The 15,272-nt window shown below is 35.9% G+C and overlaps 1 protein-coding gene across 1 annotated transcript in view; it reads right to left on the reverse strand.

Annotated features, from left to right (window-relative positions):
- PDE3A (phosphodiesterase 3A) overlaps window positions 1–15,272 on the reverse strand; it is a 284,159-nt gene that overhangs the window by 18,169 nt on the left and 250,718 nt on the right. The window contains exons 7-10 of the mRNA XM_046683775.1: window positions 13,116–13,201; window positions 10,387–10,541; window positions 8,858–8,995; window positions 3,300–3,411 (exon numbers count right to left, since the gene is read on the reverse strand). Coding sequence (XP_046539731.1) covers window positions 3,300–3,411; window positions 8,858–8,995; window positions 10,387–10,541; window positions 13,116–13,201 — 491 coding nt within the window. The remainder of the gene's footprint in view (window positions 1–3,299; window positions 3,412–8,857; window positions 8,996–10,386; window positions 10,542–13,115; window positions 13,202–15,272) is intronic.

The raw sequence follows: 15,272 nt of genomic DNA on the forward strand, positions 1-15,272 counted from the left end.
CTCAAAGATTCCTCTTCTTCTTCTGGCAAAGAGGGTACGGAATAATATCAGAGCTATCCTTATTATCATCTTTATCATTATCATCCCTCTCCCTTCACCTCTGCATTTTAGACAAAGCTCTAACTTTCTTGATAATTTCCTCACCCACCTGGCAACCCCCTCTGCCTCTCTGACAACACATACACACATGCACACACTAACACATCGCATGCCCTCCTTCTTTCCCAGAGCCTGCCCATCTCCCTTTTCTGTCCTGATAGACTTGTTTTCTCAGCTTTCTCTTTATCCCTTAAGCACAGAGTTGAAGTGAGCTGGATAGAGGGTTGGAGTTATATGCAAAATTCACAGTTTTTTTAGACCTAAATTCATAGATTTTCAACTTAAAATTTTGTCTATGCTCCTATGCACCATGGGGTGAGAGAAAGCACTAAAGAAAAGAAGCAAGACTTTCAACATTTTCTTCCTTAGGGTATAGCTAATACTATAATGGTGCTGCCATCTGGCTTGTACCATCCCACCTCAGTACCTAGCCTTAAAATTGGTGGGCATAGCATATATAGTTTAATTGAACTGAACTAAACACAGGTTGAGCAAGACTATTCTCATCGCTGCCATTAAATATACGTGATTACAGGTATTTCTGAGGCATCCTCCCCATTTCTCCAACTTGAATAACAAGAATGAGAGGTGTTAGGAAGAATATACTTTAGAGGCAAACGTCCTTGAAACTAGAAAAAGCATTCTCAAAAGTAACTTTGAATCCATGAATGAAATGACTTGCTGATTTATCTTCTTTATTAGCCAATATGCCCAATTGAAAGAGACTATGAACAATCCTAAACACTATTTATCTCTCTGTGCAATTGAGTATAAACTATACTGTAATTTATCGTAATCCTTATATTTTTGGTATCACATTTCTATCAGTGAGTTACCTATATTTATTACCTCGCCCACTGCTACTTCATGAAATATCCATTTATCTTTGTCTATTTTTAAATCTAGATTCTTCAAATTCTAGTAAGTGTTCTGGGTACAAATTTAAAACCTTTCATATCTTCCCCTTTCTCTTGGAAATTGCTAACGGTGTACTTAGAAGTATAATAAAACTTACTTTCTAATATTTTAACTCATTGTCATATTAATGTATTCCCATTTTGGTTACTCTTAGGCTTCTTCATTTAGTTATTGATTTATTTAGATAGAGCTAATAGAAATATAGTTCTCTAGGAGTAAATTTTAAAATATGTAGACATACATTCATGTATGCTAATTATAATTAATGATAAACAAAGCTTTTAATAAATATCCATATTAGTCTAAATTTACAACCCTACGACACACAAGGTATTATTATTTCAAAGTGATCACCAATCAAGCTAAAACTTTTCTGTGAGAAGACGTAAATAAATTTTCTTTATGGAAAATCTGGAAATTCTAATAAAACAAGCAGGTTTATTACAACAAATTTTCACATGGAATGAAGAATTCACTATTTGAGGAAAAACACCTACTCACTTGTAACATAAAAATGTAATAAGAAAATGTAAAAATGAATAACAAAATTTAGAATCTGGAAACTTCTTTTTACACTTAAACACCGGTCCACTTTCTTACAGTTTAACGATATATTAAACTGAGAAAAGCTAATTCAGTGGATCTTGGCCAGAGCTCATTCTATCAGTAGAATATTTCTGGAAATAGTACATTAATTTGTAAATTTAGTCTGGTGAATAGCTGTTCTTCAGTATTTTCAGTGGCTTCCTTTCTATAAAAGTTTATTTACGTAACTCCTTAACCTTTGAGAAACCACTAACACTTATGTCAGTCTCTGGCAGCCAACCAGGGTGGGCCCTGGGAAAATGGTATTAAAAAAGCCAAGCTTATCTTGAGATCCTTTCAAACTACTCCTTTTTCATATCTCTCTTCCAACTTCCATGGCCCCGTCGGCCAGACACTCCCAAGGGGCCTAGTGCTCTTAAGTTCCTCTTTCCTCTACTCCCACTGTCCTCCTTTGCTTGCATTTTGGGTTCCATGTTCCCCAACAAATCTAATTTGTAGATTCAATTCTTCATGCTCCTTTTTTCGTCACACAATGTGTAAACTCAATTCTTCATTCTTCTTTCCTATCACATAGCATCAGCTGGTTATTTTCATTCCAATGTAGCATGTGGATGCCATTTTGAAAAACAATGTTAATAATGGATCACTAGGTTAATGTGCTACTCCTTTCTGGAAATATCTGTGCTTTATTTATTACCATATAATTTTTACTCAATTTCAGCTCTTTACAACTATAAAAAGACATGGGTTCTAAAGTCAAGGGACATAAAAGCAAATTTAAAACTTAAAAGTTAAAACACGATTTAAATAACACATTTCTAACACATGCTCCAACCAATATACTATGTTTTACTATTTTTCTTTCTGTGCAATTATTTCCTAAAAGTACCACATGATTTCTACACATTTCCACAACTTCCCTGATTGGATTTATGGACATTTTTTCCAGCTCCATGTATTTTTGTAGCATGTAGGCCAATTCTACTTATATGTTCTGATGATACCTGAAATGCTACATATTGAAAATTTAATTTAACATCTTCTCCACGTTCTTTCTCATGATTACAAATGACAAACTTATTCTGACAATATTAAGAGTTCATACACATGAACACTTGGTTGTATCCTTTCCTTTGGTCTTTACACAATTCTGATGTTTTAAATGTTTCTAATAATTTACCCACATTCACTTCCAGACGTCTCTTCTTTTCTATTTTATTCATTAGACCATCATCCACCAGTCTCTCTACTCCCAGCCAGGTTTATCTCATATTCAAAAACCTCAGTAGTTAGTAATTTAACTCTGCAGATGCCAGTACAAAAGTTAAATTCAACCAATAAAAAAAAAGTACATTATAAAATGAATAAGAAATTATTTATTTGGCACACACTTAAATCGCACTTACTATGTGCAAGGTACTATTATAATCTCTTTAGAATTATTACTTCATTTTATCCTTATAAAAATCCTACAAAGCAGACATTATGATTCCCATTTTATGGATTAAGAAATGAGGCACATAGAGGTTAAGTAAAGCCCAGGATCTCATATAGCTGATAAGTGAAGGGGCCAGGATTCCAACACAGGCCATCATCTCCAATCACTATACCATGTGGCCAAACGGAGTGTTTACAACGTGCAATTCTGTGCTAGCTGCTAATAATTTAATATCCTACTACCCATAGCAAATTTGACAGATTTTAAAAATATTATTTCACAAATAACTTCTACTTACAAGGAATTTCCCTGTATCCAATCTCCAAAGCATGAAAATAATTCATAAATTCCCTAACTGGAATTTTAAAAGCTTCAAAGAGGCCCATGTCTTCAAAAAGTCTGTATGACACCTGTCAAAGAGAAAGAAAGACAAAGGCTTACAAAACATTTCTAGTGCATTAGACATAAAGAGACAAATGGAAAGAAAAGTCCAGTGGCTCTCCATATCCGTGAGTTCCCCACTGGTGGATTCAACCAACTGGGGAACAAAGCCTATGATAGTTGTATCTGTGCTAAACATGTACACACTTTCTTAATCTTGTTATTATTCCCTAAACACTATGGCATAAAAACTATTTACATAGCATTTACATTGTATAGGTATTATAAGTAATCTAGAGATGATTTAAAATATATAGGAGGATGTGCGTAGGTTACATGCAAATACTATGCCATTTTGTACAAGAGACTTGAGCATCCTTGGATTTTTAGTATCTGCTAGGGGTCCTGGAACCAATCCCTGGTGGATATCGAGGGACAACTGTATACATTCCATCATGCATATTAATTTACTGCCAATAGAGACACTTACTGGAAACAACAAATCAAGCAGATATTGAAGATGTGCCTAGCCCTGTGGTCCCTGATCACAAGGGGTATCTAATCTATTTTTAAAAGTAGAGACATACACCCAAGAAACAGCCAACCAAAACAACAGTGTACAGTATAGAAACCATGAAGGCTCTAAATTGTGTGTGATATTGATAACTAGAGAATAAAGCTTACTAAATTTTTAACTGTATAATACATAGTATAAGCGCTAAAGAATGATAGCAAGTTTTAATTTGGACTAATTTTATTTTTAAAAAAAGCTTTCCAGAGGATAAAGAATACAGAGTTGTGCCTTAGTGAAGGATAAGAGGAAAGAATTATGAGAGAGAGGAAAAGCTTGCCTGGACTAAAACATATAGAGAAAAATGCTTTATTCTAATCCAGTATAAATCACAATGTCTAAACTACTTTTCCTCATTTGTATTCTTTCTCCTCTGACTATTCTCCTTCCAATTTTTTCACAGCTCGGGTAACTCAAATCAAGTGAATACCTTTGGATGTAACTGGCATATTTGACGTGCAAATGATGGAGGAAAAAATGATAAAGGCACAGAAGAAGACAATGTGGAGAGATGGTTATGCACATGGCAGAAAGGAGTACAGTAGCATTTAAAGTGGCCTTACTTCATGTCACAAAGGCACAGAGTTGGTTATAATTCAGGAGACCAAGAAAGAATTATTCATCATTTTTATTATTTGCATTTCTTCTTAAAATTCTCTTGAAATACTTCTTCTAAATCTTTGATACATTACTCATAGTTAAATTTCTCTCTTTTGTTATTGACTTTAAATCTATTCAAATTAAATAATATTTTAAAAATTATATATTCAATGTTTATCACATACAATATGTATATATACACATATATAACTAAAAAGGAATTCATTCATTCAGCATATATCTATTGCATGCCTACTATGATCCTGACAATTTTCTATGTATGAGGCACATATACAGGTGAAAAAACAAACATGTCGTCCTCCACGGAGCTTATGGTCTAGCAGGGGAGGGCAGCAAACAACAGATATAATAGGTTAAGTATATACCATGCTCGGATAAGTGATAAGTCAAATGGAAAAAGAAAAAGGGGAGCAGAGATGAAGAACTTAGAGTTCAGGGAAAATGCAGCATTTGCTTTTTTAAGTATGGTGGTTAGAATAGGCACATTCCAGTAACATTTGAGAAACAGTTGAAGGAGATGTGGAGAGAGGTACACGGATACCCAAAGAAAGAGTTTTCCATGCAGAGGGGAAAGCCAGTGCAAAGGCCCTGAGGTATGCTTGCTGTACTCAGGCAACAGCAATGCCAGTGTGGGTAAAACAAAATGAATGAGAACAGGTGTAGAATTTCAGTAATTGTTGAATGGGATAGGGTTAGGTACAATCTTGGGGTTTGATAGCCAGAGTGATCTTTATAAGGACTTTTACTCTGAGTGAGGTAGGGAGCCATTGAAGAGACTGGAGTAGGGAAGTGACTTTATTTGACATATGTTTTAAAAGGAGCTCTGTAGCTACTGGTTCAGAACAGGTTATATAATATGTACATCAACTTCTATGTGCTTTTCTTTACTCTGAATGGCAGATATACTTAATTTTTACCCCTTTTCTGTGTAACATAACATCCCCACCTCTTCCCTTTAAAAATGCAATAGAAAGTGAAGTTTATGGTTTCTGTAATACTTCAAGCTAGTTCTTCTTTTAGTTATCTTCTCTTTACTAATGCTGTAAACCATATTTGAGTTCTTGTTTATAAATACCTAATGGATTTAGCTATGCATGTTACTTCAATAATAAAACGATAGCCGCTGACACACATATATAGCATTTAATAAGTGAGATGTCTGCTCTAATTAATTTTATATATACATTACTATTCAATTATTAAGTTACATTTTATAATTTAATGCTATAAATATTAAAATTACTAATCTTCACAACAGCTTATGAGATAGGTACTGTTAATTATTAACATTAAAACAGAGGCACAGATAGGTTGAGTGACTTGTCCAAGATCATGCAGCTGACACATTATCAGAACGAGAATTCAAGCCAAGCATTTTGGCTTCAGATTTTGTCTTCTTAACTGTTTCAAATCTTACCACCAGTATGTGAAAAGTAATGTTATTAGGACGCAAATAACTAAAATTTCCTATTATTCTCTCAAATCTTTGAAAGATGAATCGAAAAATTAAGACAATAGGATATTTTAAAGTACAATTTTAAAATAGAATTTTCACCAAGAAGATGTTAAAAATGAATCACCAATAAGCCAAACTCCTAAATAAAGAAAAGACATCATTAAGTGGGTAAATATGGGTAAGTGAAAAAGGCAAGCACTGTTCCAAAATTTGAATGCTGTCTTTTTAAATTTGTTAAAATAAACATGATAATCATCAAAAAAGCAGGCAGTATATTGAGACTCCGAAGTCATTTCCATTGCGCATACATCTCTTTCAAAATCTTTTGAAGTAAGACTTTCTCTGTGTAGTTTCAGCCAAAAGGTGATTTCTTGGAATGTTCAAGTTAATTCATTTCAGCTGTCCTGAAGTCTTACGAAGGTGAAAGAAGTATGCCTTTCACACAGTAAAAACTTCATGATTTTTGTGTTTATAAACTCAAATCAAAGAAAAAGACCATAAAGTTCTACTTAGTAAGGCAAATAAAGCTGCATTTTCTCAAAGGTCAATGTTTTATAAACTGGAAAAACAGTGACATAATAAGGATCATGTAGTTATGCATTTATTTTCCTTTGGAAAGACGCCTGGAAAAAAAAGATAGGCTAATGAATTTTGCCGAAACCTAATTTGAATTATCTCTAATCTTACTATGGTCTACTTGTATCCACGACTCTTAGAAAACATTTTGTGGCAAAGCTGGTCAAGCTCCACCCTCCCACCTCCCAGCTCCCGGAACCTCAAGGGAGCGAGGTACCTGCACCGTTAGGCATGCTATCGCCTGTGCTGTGAAACCGACTGCTATAATAACCACTTTTCTTCTCACTCAGACTCTCCACTGGGACAGTTTGAAGATAAAATAAGTGAACGTGTTTTACAGGGGGCTGAAAAGCAGTTGCAATGAAGGTACAAAGCCTGGACTTCCAACACGGATATATCTGCATTCAAATCATGGGTCCAATATTTATTCTAGGACTTAAGGTGAATAGTGTATCGTCTCTTAAGCCTCAGTTTCTTCTTCTGTAAAATAGGGATTGAAAGAAAAAATACCTGCATCAAAGTTACTGAGATTAAATTGTAGAGTTTTGGGGAGTCTGGGACATATATACCAAATACAAAACAATGTGAGATTTTTCTCTCCAGGCCAGGGAACACGTTCCCCAGTAAAAGTGAAAGAAGACTTCCTGACCCACTGCCACATCTTCTTGTGGCACCATGACAGGCATATTTTCAGGAAAAATCATTCCCTAATCATAGTCAGGAATGGGTTTCAGGAAGTAGGATCCAGAACCTTCCAGGAGGAGCCCTCAGGCAGGAGACTAAGGCAGATTGGATAAAAACAGCTGTCCTTGAACCTGTTCTCCAGATCAGTTAGCCTTAAAGATGTTGCTTAGCACTGAGGAGAAAGGAAGAGAGGGAGAATGGGGCTATGAACTCCTGGTAAAAGGGCAAGGGCCGCCATTCCAGCCCTCGCGTGTTCGCGGCAGAATAAGGGCCAGCAGAGGCAACAGCTGCATGTTATACAGACTTTGTAATTATTTTGAGCTTCATGTTCCATCAATCATTTTAGCATACTGCTTTTGTATGCAGCAAGCTGAACTGTCATTATTTTGATACATCTAATTTCCCTACCAGAACGGGAGTTCCTTTAAGGCAGGGACACACTTTTCTTCTTGAAGACTAGACTAGTACTTTGTTTGTGGAACCGAACAATAGAGGAAAAGGCTCCTCTATCTTCTTCCTTCAAACCTTCACAGATCAGGAATCCTCACCGCAAAGTCCCACACGCAGATACTTGTTGCGAGGTCTGAAGAAAGCCCATCTCTGATGCACTGAATAGAGGTCAGTATAGCAAGTGATTTCTTTTCCAGTGTTTTACAGGGAAGTAAGTGTTAGTGGCTCCGATAAATCTGGGCCCTCTATTCTCACCTAAGTTTCATATTAACAAGTTTGGTAGTCTTAGTATCTTTGCTGAGATACTTATTCAATCTATAACAATTCACCTGAAACATTTTTAAATAAGCTGATAAATATTATTGTATCATTCCCTTTAATTAAGGGTGTGTATTTTGATAGGTGTTCAATAATAGAGCAAATCAATTGCTTTGTTTATTGAGATCAAACATGTTCAAATTTTAATTTCTGTATATTTTCTTTCTCCCTCAGGGAAACAAATACTTCTTTGTTTGGGAAACCTTTAAAGTACTTTAGCTTAAGGAAAAAATCCTAAAAGGTTTGTTATGCAGCAATAGAGTGCATTCTCTATTTCTTGCGCTACATAAAAGTATTTTCCATATTAAAAGACAGAGATATCTATTTGATCTGTTTCTCACAACACTGGGAGGAAACATATTTCTGCATAATATCTTATTTTTTATAAAGCCTAAGCACTATAATATTCAAAAGTTAAAAAAGTAGTCATTGGAAATAATTACAAATTAGTGTTTATAAATAGGAAACTTTCTTCTTTTGAGGGCTTGGGTCAACTTTTCTTTTGCTGAATTCTATGAATTTTAGATAATTTCTCCATCTTGCTTATATATCTCTGCCCCACTTCACTTTGTCTTAAAAAGTACATAAAATTTCCATGGCAGAATATGGTGTTCTACTCACTTGACGTTTCAATTTCTGTTGTTAATCCACCACCAAGGAATCTATAGAATGTTGAGTATTAAAATTTCCTTTTTCCACCCAATACCTGCCACTGGTGTCAAGTACATACAGAGCTTTAATCAACCAAGGAATTGTTTTTTTCTATATTTAAAGTCATATGTATGAATGCATTTCTTACCTGACTAAGAATACGACCGCATTTTCTTCCTATTTTTTCCACCAAATCAAAAATTGGAAAATTCCAAGTATTTAGCTGCTCCATAATTGTGTCCAAGTTATCCATGACAAGAGGTTCAGGAGCAAGAATTGGTTTGTCCTGTAATGAAGACGAAAATGTTTTAACAACATGCAGTTTTTCTACAAAGCAGTTCGCACTTTGGTAAGTTTAATTCAACAACTGAGTTTACCTGAAATAAATGACTTAAAACTTCAGGGCGAATGAGTGATCTTCAAAAACGAATCAAGAGGAACAAGACAATGACCCCAAAGTAAGGAGAAAAGGTCCTAACCTGTTTCAGACCATGAATTTTACATTATTAGGTGCCTGCCTATTGCTGGTTCACAAATACTACAGCAAAAAAATGGATGTTTCTTCCATAAGTTAAATAACTACTTTTTATACTTATAACTACTTAAATAAAAACTCAAGGACCTCAGAACAGTCTCAAATTGTATGTAAATTTATCTCTTTATATATTTATGTAAATTTTTCTGGGGTGAGGGTTCCTGGCTTATATTGGACTCTCAAAAGGAACCCGTGAGTGGAGGGGGGAGTTATCACTCCTACTCTAACAGGTCAAATTTGTATTAGTGCTTCAGAATCAGCATGAATCCTGTGGAATGACAACTGCCATATTTTTCCGGGATTTTAATTTAATTTATGTAATGTACAGTTTCCAAAGAAACATGAACCAGACAAATACAAAGACATCTTATAATTGGTTCCAAATGAGGACAGTCTTAAGAGTACATTTACCAAAAAAATAGAAAATAAAAATAATAAGGATAAAGAAACATACAAATTATTTTATCTGACAATCTCTTTGATTTGAAAGTATACGTGGTAAATCAGCTAAAAGAAACACAGTAATGGCAGCCGCTGATGATCACACGACAGTCAACTATTTTCTACTATTTCAGCCCCCCGAAAATTAACTTGACTTAAATCCATGCTTTCATCCTCTTTAAATGGATCTCTTTAAACACACAAAATAAGTCACCATTAAAGGATATTTTAATGGGTAGGAAGTGTCAATATAAACCTGATTTAACATAATAAGCAAAATAAATATTGGCTCACTTTTGAAATCAAGGAGGTGCTAGAAAAAAACCAGCAGAAGCCCTGAGACAACTAATATATTTCCTTTTCATTGGTTGATGGATATTTATAAACACTGTTTTACTCAATGAAATAATCATTTTTCCTATGCATATTTACACTCTTAGGTTGGGTTAAGAAGTATCTAATCATTTGTGGAGATGAACACTTTACGTTTTTAATCACTAAATAACAGAATCATTAAGAGATGAATAAGATGTGGATAGGAAAAAATTATATTGATATGTACGAGTAGGGCTATAATACATGTGTGATTCAAATGAGATCTGTCTGTCATTCTAATAATTCAGGGATCTAGCTCTAAGACAATTTCTGTAACAGAAGCCAATTTCTCAAGTAAATGAATGAGTTTAGTGACATGGGGCTACCAGGAATATCATGGTCTCAGGCGTGTAGGTGCCGCAAGCCGACGCTTTCCTCAGTGGCTCTCTTGGACACTCAGTCTCATCTTCATTTTGTACAATATCACTGCTATCACTGTTGTTATTGGTTTCATAATCAGAGGTAACTTGAGCAGTGTCATCTGCAAAGAAAGAGAAGAGCTTCTGGAACTTGCAATGGAAAAACGGGTCCCATTTCAGTGAATATTCCTAGAATGCATATGGTAAATATAGTGCTGAGGAAATATTGCTTTCATGAGCTTGCACACCAAAAATAGAAGATCATAGAGTGAGAGAAAGCACATATTTTTTATCCCAATAAAATAGATGGAATTAGGAGCTGTGATTTACATGACATTCAATAACCCATTAATAATGTTTAGATCAGTAGTTCATATCTTTTTAAAAATCCTATGAGTTTATTTTTCTTTTTCCTCTATGCATCCCCCACCACACTAAACCACCGAGCAGCTGACTAAAACACTAACTCTAGAATGGGCACATGGGTGGGAGAAACTGAGTTGACACCCAAGAACAAAGCAGCTTGTAGAACATGGAGCAATAGCATGTGCTTAAGAGCACGGGAAACCCTAGCTATTCAATCTCAATCTCGAGGAATCTGCGGCTTCCTTATCTGCCTCTCTCCACGGTCTCTCGTTCCAGTCAGCATTAAACTGTGCTAACTAGAGGATCAATCAGGTCATATTAAGCATCCAAAGAACACGTTCCCAGGGCAAAGACCTTGACAAGCTTCTCATAGCAGAATATGGTGCCTGAACGCAGTTTACTGAGTACTTGCTCTGTACCTAACACCACCGAAACCACTTCATTTGTCCTAACACATCTGAACCTCTCAGCAATCCTATAAGGCACATATTATTGCATTACGGCATTACTATTGCCCTCACTTTGCAGATAAAACACTGAGGCACAGAAAGGATAAGTAAATTGTCCAAGGCACCCAGCTGGTAAATTTTGCCTCCCAAATTTCAACTCATGAAATCCGACCCTAGTTCCTATACTCTTTGCTTTTGATGAAGTCTAGTTTTTTTCCTTTTATGGTTATTGCTTTCCACGGCCTACAAAATCTTTGCCTTCCTCTAAGTCACAAAGATATCTTCCTGTGTTTTCTTCCAGAAGCTTTATTGTGATAACTTTTATATGTAGGGCTATGCTCCAACTCAGAATAATGTTTCATGTAGTATAAAGTAGGGGGCGATATTCATTTTTTTCCAACCCCATTGGATTTCTCTGGCATCTTTGTTGGGAATTCAATGACCCTGTAGGTCTGGGTCTAATTTAGGGCTTTCTACTCTATTCCATTTGCTCTCCTTGCTGGTCCTTATGTCAGCACCACGCTATCTCGATTACTGTAGTTTAAGTCTTGAAGTCAGGTAAGGCATTTCCTCTAACTTTATTCTCATTTTTCAAGATTGCTTCAGATATTCCAGGTTAGTTGCATGTCCTCAGACGTCTGCTGATTTTTCTTAAGTTGCTAGTGAATAATGGCTTTTGTTATGTAGCCTATTCCTATGAGGAGCATCTTGTAGGACTTTTCCCAGGACCCATCTTCCTCATGCAACCACTTCCATGTTAGAATCAGACACAGTATGAAAATGCAATTGACAAGTTCCAATCCTAGAATTTGTAGAAAAAATGAAGCAGCACACTCAAAGGCCACAGCTCTACATGAGGCCACAAAGGTGATAAGGACATATTCCCCTTCTTTAATAGCCTCAGTAGAGTCAGAGAAGATCAGGGACATAGAAAAGGGAATATTCTGAGTCTTTGGAATGTTGCAATATCAGATAACGGCCACACAGAGAATTCTCCTTCTGATTTTCCTTGCCTATGTCCCCTGCCCTTTGTACATTGCTGCAGCACACCATTCTTATAGGCAATAACCAGTCAACACTTATTGAGTATGTATCAAGAAATGCTGAAGTAGATAATTGAGAATAATTCTTAGGTAACTCTCTCACCCTAAAGTCTATAGTGCATAGTAATCATTGTTCTCTCCCTTGTGAACTTTCAGCACCAACAAAAGCAAGTCCCTAGGGCTGCATCAATAAAAATAAATAATGCTTCTTATAGTAATGGCAGCACACACAGATTACTTACAGTGACCCAGATGATAATAAGAGCGTGATATGCTTTAAGTAATTTACTTCTCACAACAATCCTGTTTGGTAGATACTATTATTATTTCCAGTCTACAGATGAAGGAACTGAGGCACAGAGACTACAAAGAAGTAGGTAGCCAAATCAGGATATAAACCAGCTTCAAGTGTCTGTGTTCTTAACCTCTCCACAATACTGTCTTAATGAACAATGGTTCTTTACAAGCTTATAGTGATCTAAGCAGGGTCACTTCTCAAGGTCTGCAATGCAGATCCCAGAGAGCACCCTAAAATGGAAGACCCTCCAATGTCCAAGATAAAATAACATTTCTACATAGTTCTATACATTATACAAAATGGCCTCTCATTTTAAAAAAATATATACATTTGTGTATAGATGTACAGAAACATTTTGGACAGATTTGCACCAAAAATTTTACTCATGATTCACTCTGGGTAGTAGGATTATGGATGATTTTGATTTCCCTCATTGTCTTTTCTGTAATCTAAAAAATCAGGAACACATGTTACCTTTTTGATCAGAAAAAAGAAAAGTAAAGCAATTTCCATCTCGAGGAACAGAATCCAAACAATTACCTGCTCTGCCTGGAGTCCGAATGGCTGCACTGCCTCTCTCCAGGGGCCCATCAGCGGGAGTCCCTTGGGAATACGGTCTGCCGCAGCTGAGAAATATTGCAATAGCTGTAAGTATATCCTCTCCTTTCAAAGAATCATAGGCATATAGCATCTAAGTGTACATTAAGATAGATAATAATAAGTATTTCTACCTTCTACTTATTTGTTTGATGGAAAAAATTCATTTTGTGTTGTACATGGATGCTGACATGCAGTATAATGTTTGCATTTTTGCAAGAGCATGATCAACACAAAGGATCAGAAACTTCATTCGACTCGCATCCTCCTCCAAAATCCAGACCATATTTGAAGTGCAACTACTGGCAAAATTTTGTTACATTATTTAGAGAAACCTGGGAAAGTCTGCCACTTACTCAGAGTAGCGATTCTGGAGGTGCGACGTGCATTTGGTCAAAAATATCTTCCCCAATGGAATCCCTTTGTGCCTGCTTAATAGCCTCATTATTAGATTTCTTTCTATGAGTTAAGACATTTTACGTCCAAAGAGTCCTTTAAGAAACGGTTGCATACGTGAAAATAGAATGATAGTATATTGATTTTATTTTTTGCCACAAAATAAAAATTCTCTTTTTCAGATTCATCAGTCACCTGTTAAGACCCTAAGGAAATGAAGAAAGTAGAGGGACATTTTGATGAAGAGTGAACGTAAAACTGACCACATAGGATGCTAGTTGAGAAAAAGAGGCCAACGGGGTACACTGTGGGTGTCCAAGAAAAACGAAGGTACATGAGAAGTGGTGGGGCTCTTTAAGAGAGGAGGTTGGAGGATGGAGGATACTTTTGCTTTCTCAACAGTTTTGACTGTTTTATTAACTAGAAAGTAACCCCCCAAACAAACTGGCCAGTTTCCTGTCTCATTTATCTTGTTAGGAGACTTCACGGTTAGATTTTAATTCTGCGTTTTGCTTCTGGGTTCTTTCCTTCTGCCTAATATTAAAATGGGTCTCAGAGGGTTTTTATTTGTTTGTTATTTAACCACAGATTACTTACTCTAAAAAGTAAAAGAAATGAGTGATAGTTTACAATTTAATATATTAAATGTCTCACCGCTTTTTTTCCTGAACTGTGCTTATATGTGTAATAGAGATAAGCATTTTCTAGGTCAGGAGTATTTTCATCATAAGTACATTTATTTTGCAAGCCTTGGATGTAAGTGGAAAAGCATCACACGCAAAATGTTTCTAATTATGAAATTCCATCAGTTTGATTTAGGGAGTCAAAACAAAATGACAGGACCAAAGGAAAAAGAAAGTAGATGCAAACAATGGTCTTGCATTCTCGGATGAGGCTTGGTAGAAGTGGAGTTTATCAGTTTTAAGATTTTTCATTGCAAGATAATACTTAAAAGGAACATTTAAATCAGTAGTTCAAATATACTACCTCTCATGCCAAAACAAAGGCTTGTCGCATAGACATTACAGCAGCCAAGAGACTAGGATTCAACGCCAAACCCTTGGAGTTCAGCAGGGGAAACCACAATAATTAGTCGTGTGTTTCTGGAGCCCTCTGTGCCTACATGGGTGGCTGCCTTGAAGGCAATAATAAAACATGGTTTGAATTATAGATTTATAAAGCCCAAACAAATAAAACACACACTACTGGATTTATAAACATTACTGAACAAGTAGGCAGTGAAATTTCCTTGTTTTTCTCCAAAACCTCTTTTATAAAAATCCCATTACATTCTTCCCGCTAAGAACACAAAAATTAGACTGTGATGAGAAAAGCTATGTGAGTGGTAGATCTTTTCTGAACATCTCTCGTCTTTCTTTGGGTGGCTTGTTTCCCACAAGTCTGGAGGCCACAGTGGGAGAGTCTCCCTAGAAACACTGGAAACAGATATCTTTGATGCTGCTCACTCCACTGGGCTTCATCGTGGCTCAGGATGCATACCAAAAAAAGTGTTTCTTAATGGTGCTCCACCAGACACCAGCTCCATGGGCAATTATTGGGTGTTAACCTAAAGAAATTGGTTCTGCAGTCAAATAAATTCAGAAAATGCTAGATGAAACAAAAAGTAAGAAGTTTTCTTTTTGCAGAACTTCTCAGAGCTTTTAATAAAGTGATGTGTGTTGAGAATTGTCAAGAGGGAAATAT

This window comes from Equus quagga, chromosome 1, assembly GCF_021613505.1.
Source record: "Equus quagga isolate Etosha38 chromosome 1, UCLA_HA_Equagga_1.0, whole genome shotgun sequence".
Classification (NCBI taxonomy): Eukaryota; Metazoa; Chordata; class Mammalia; order Perissodactyla; family Equidae; genus Equus; species Equus quagga.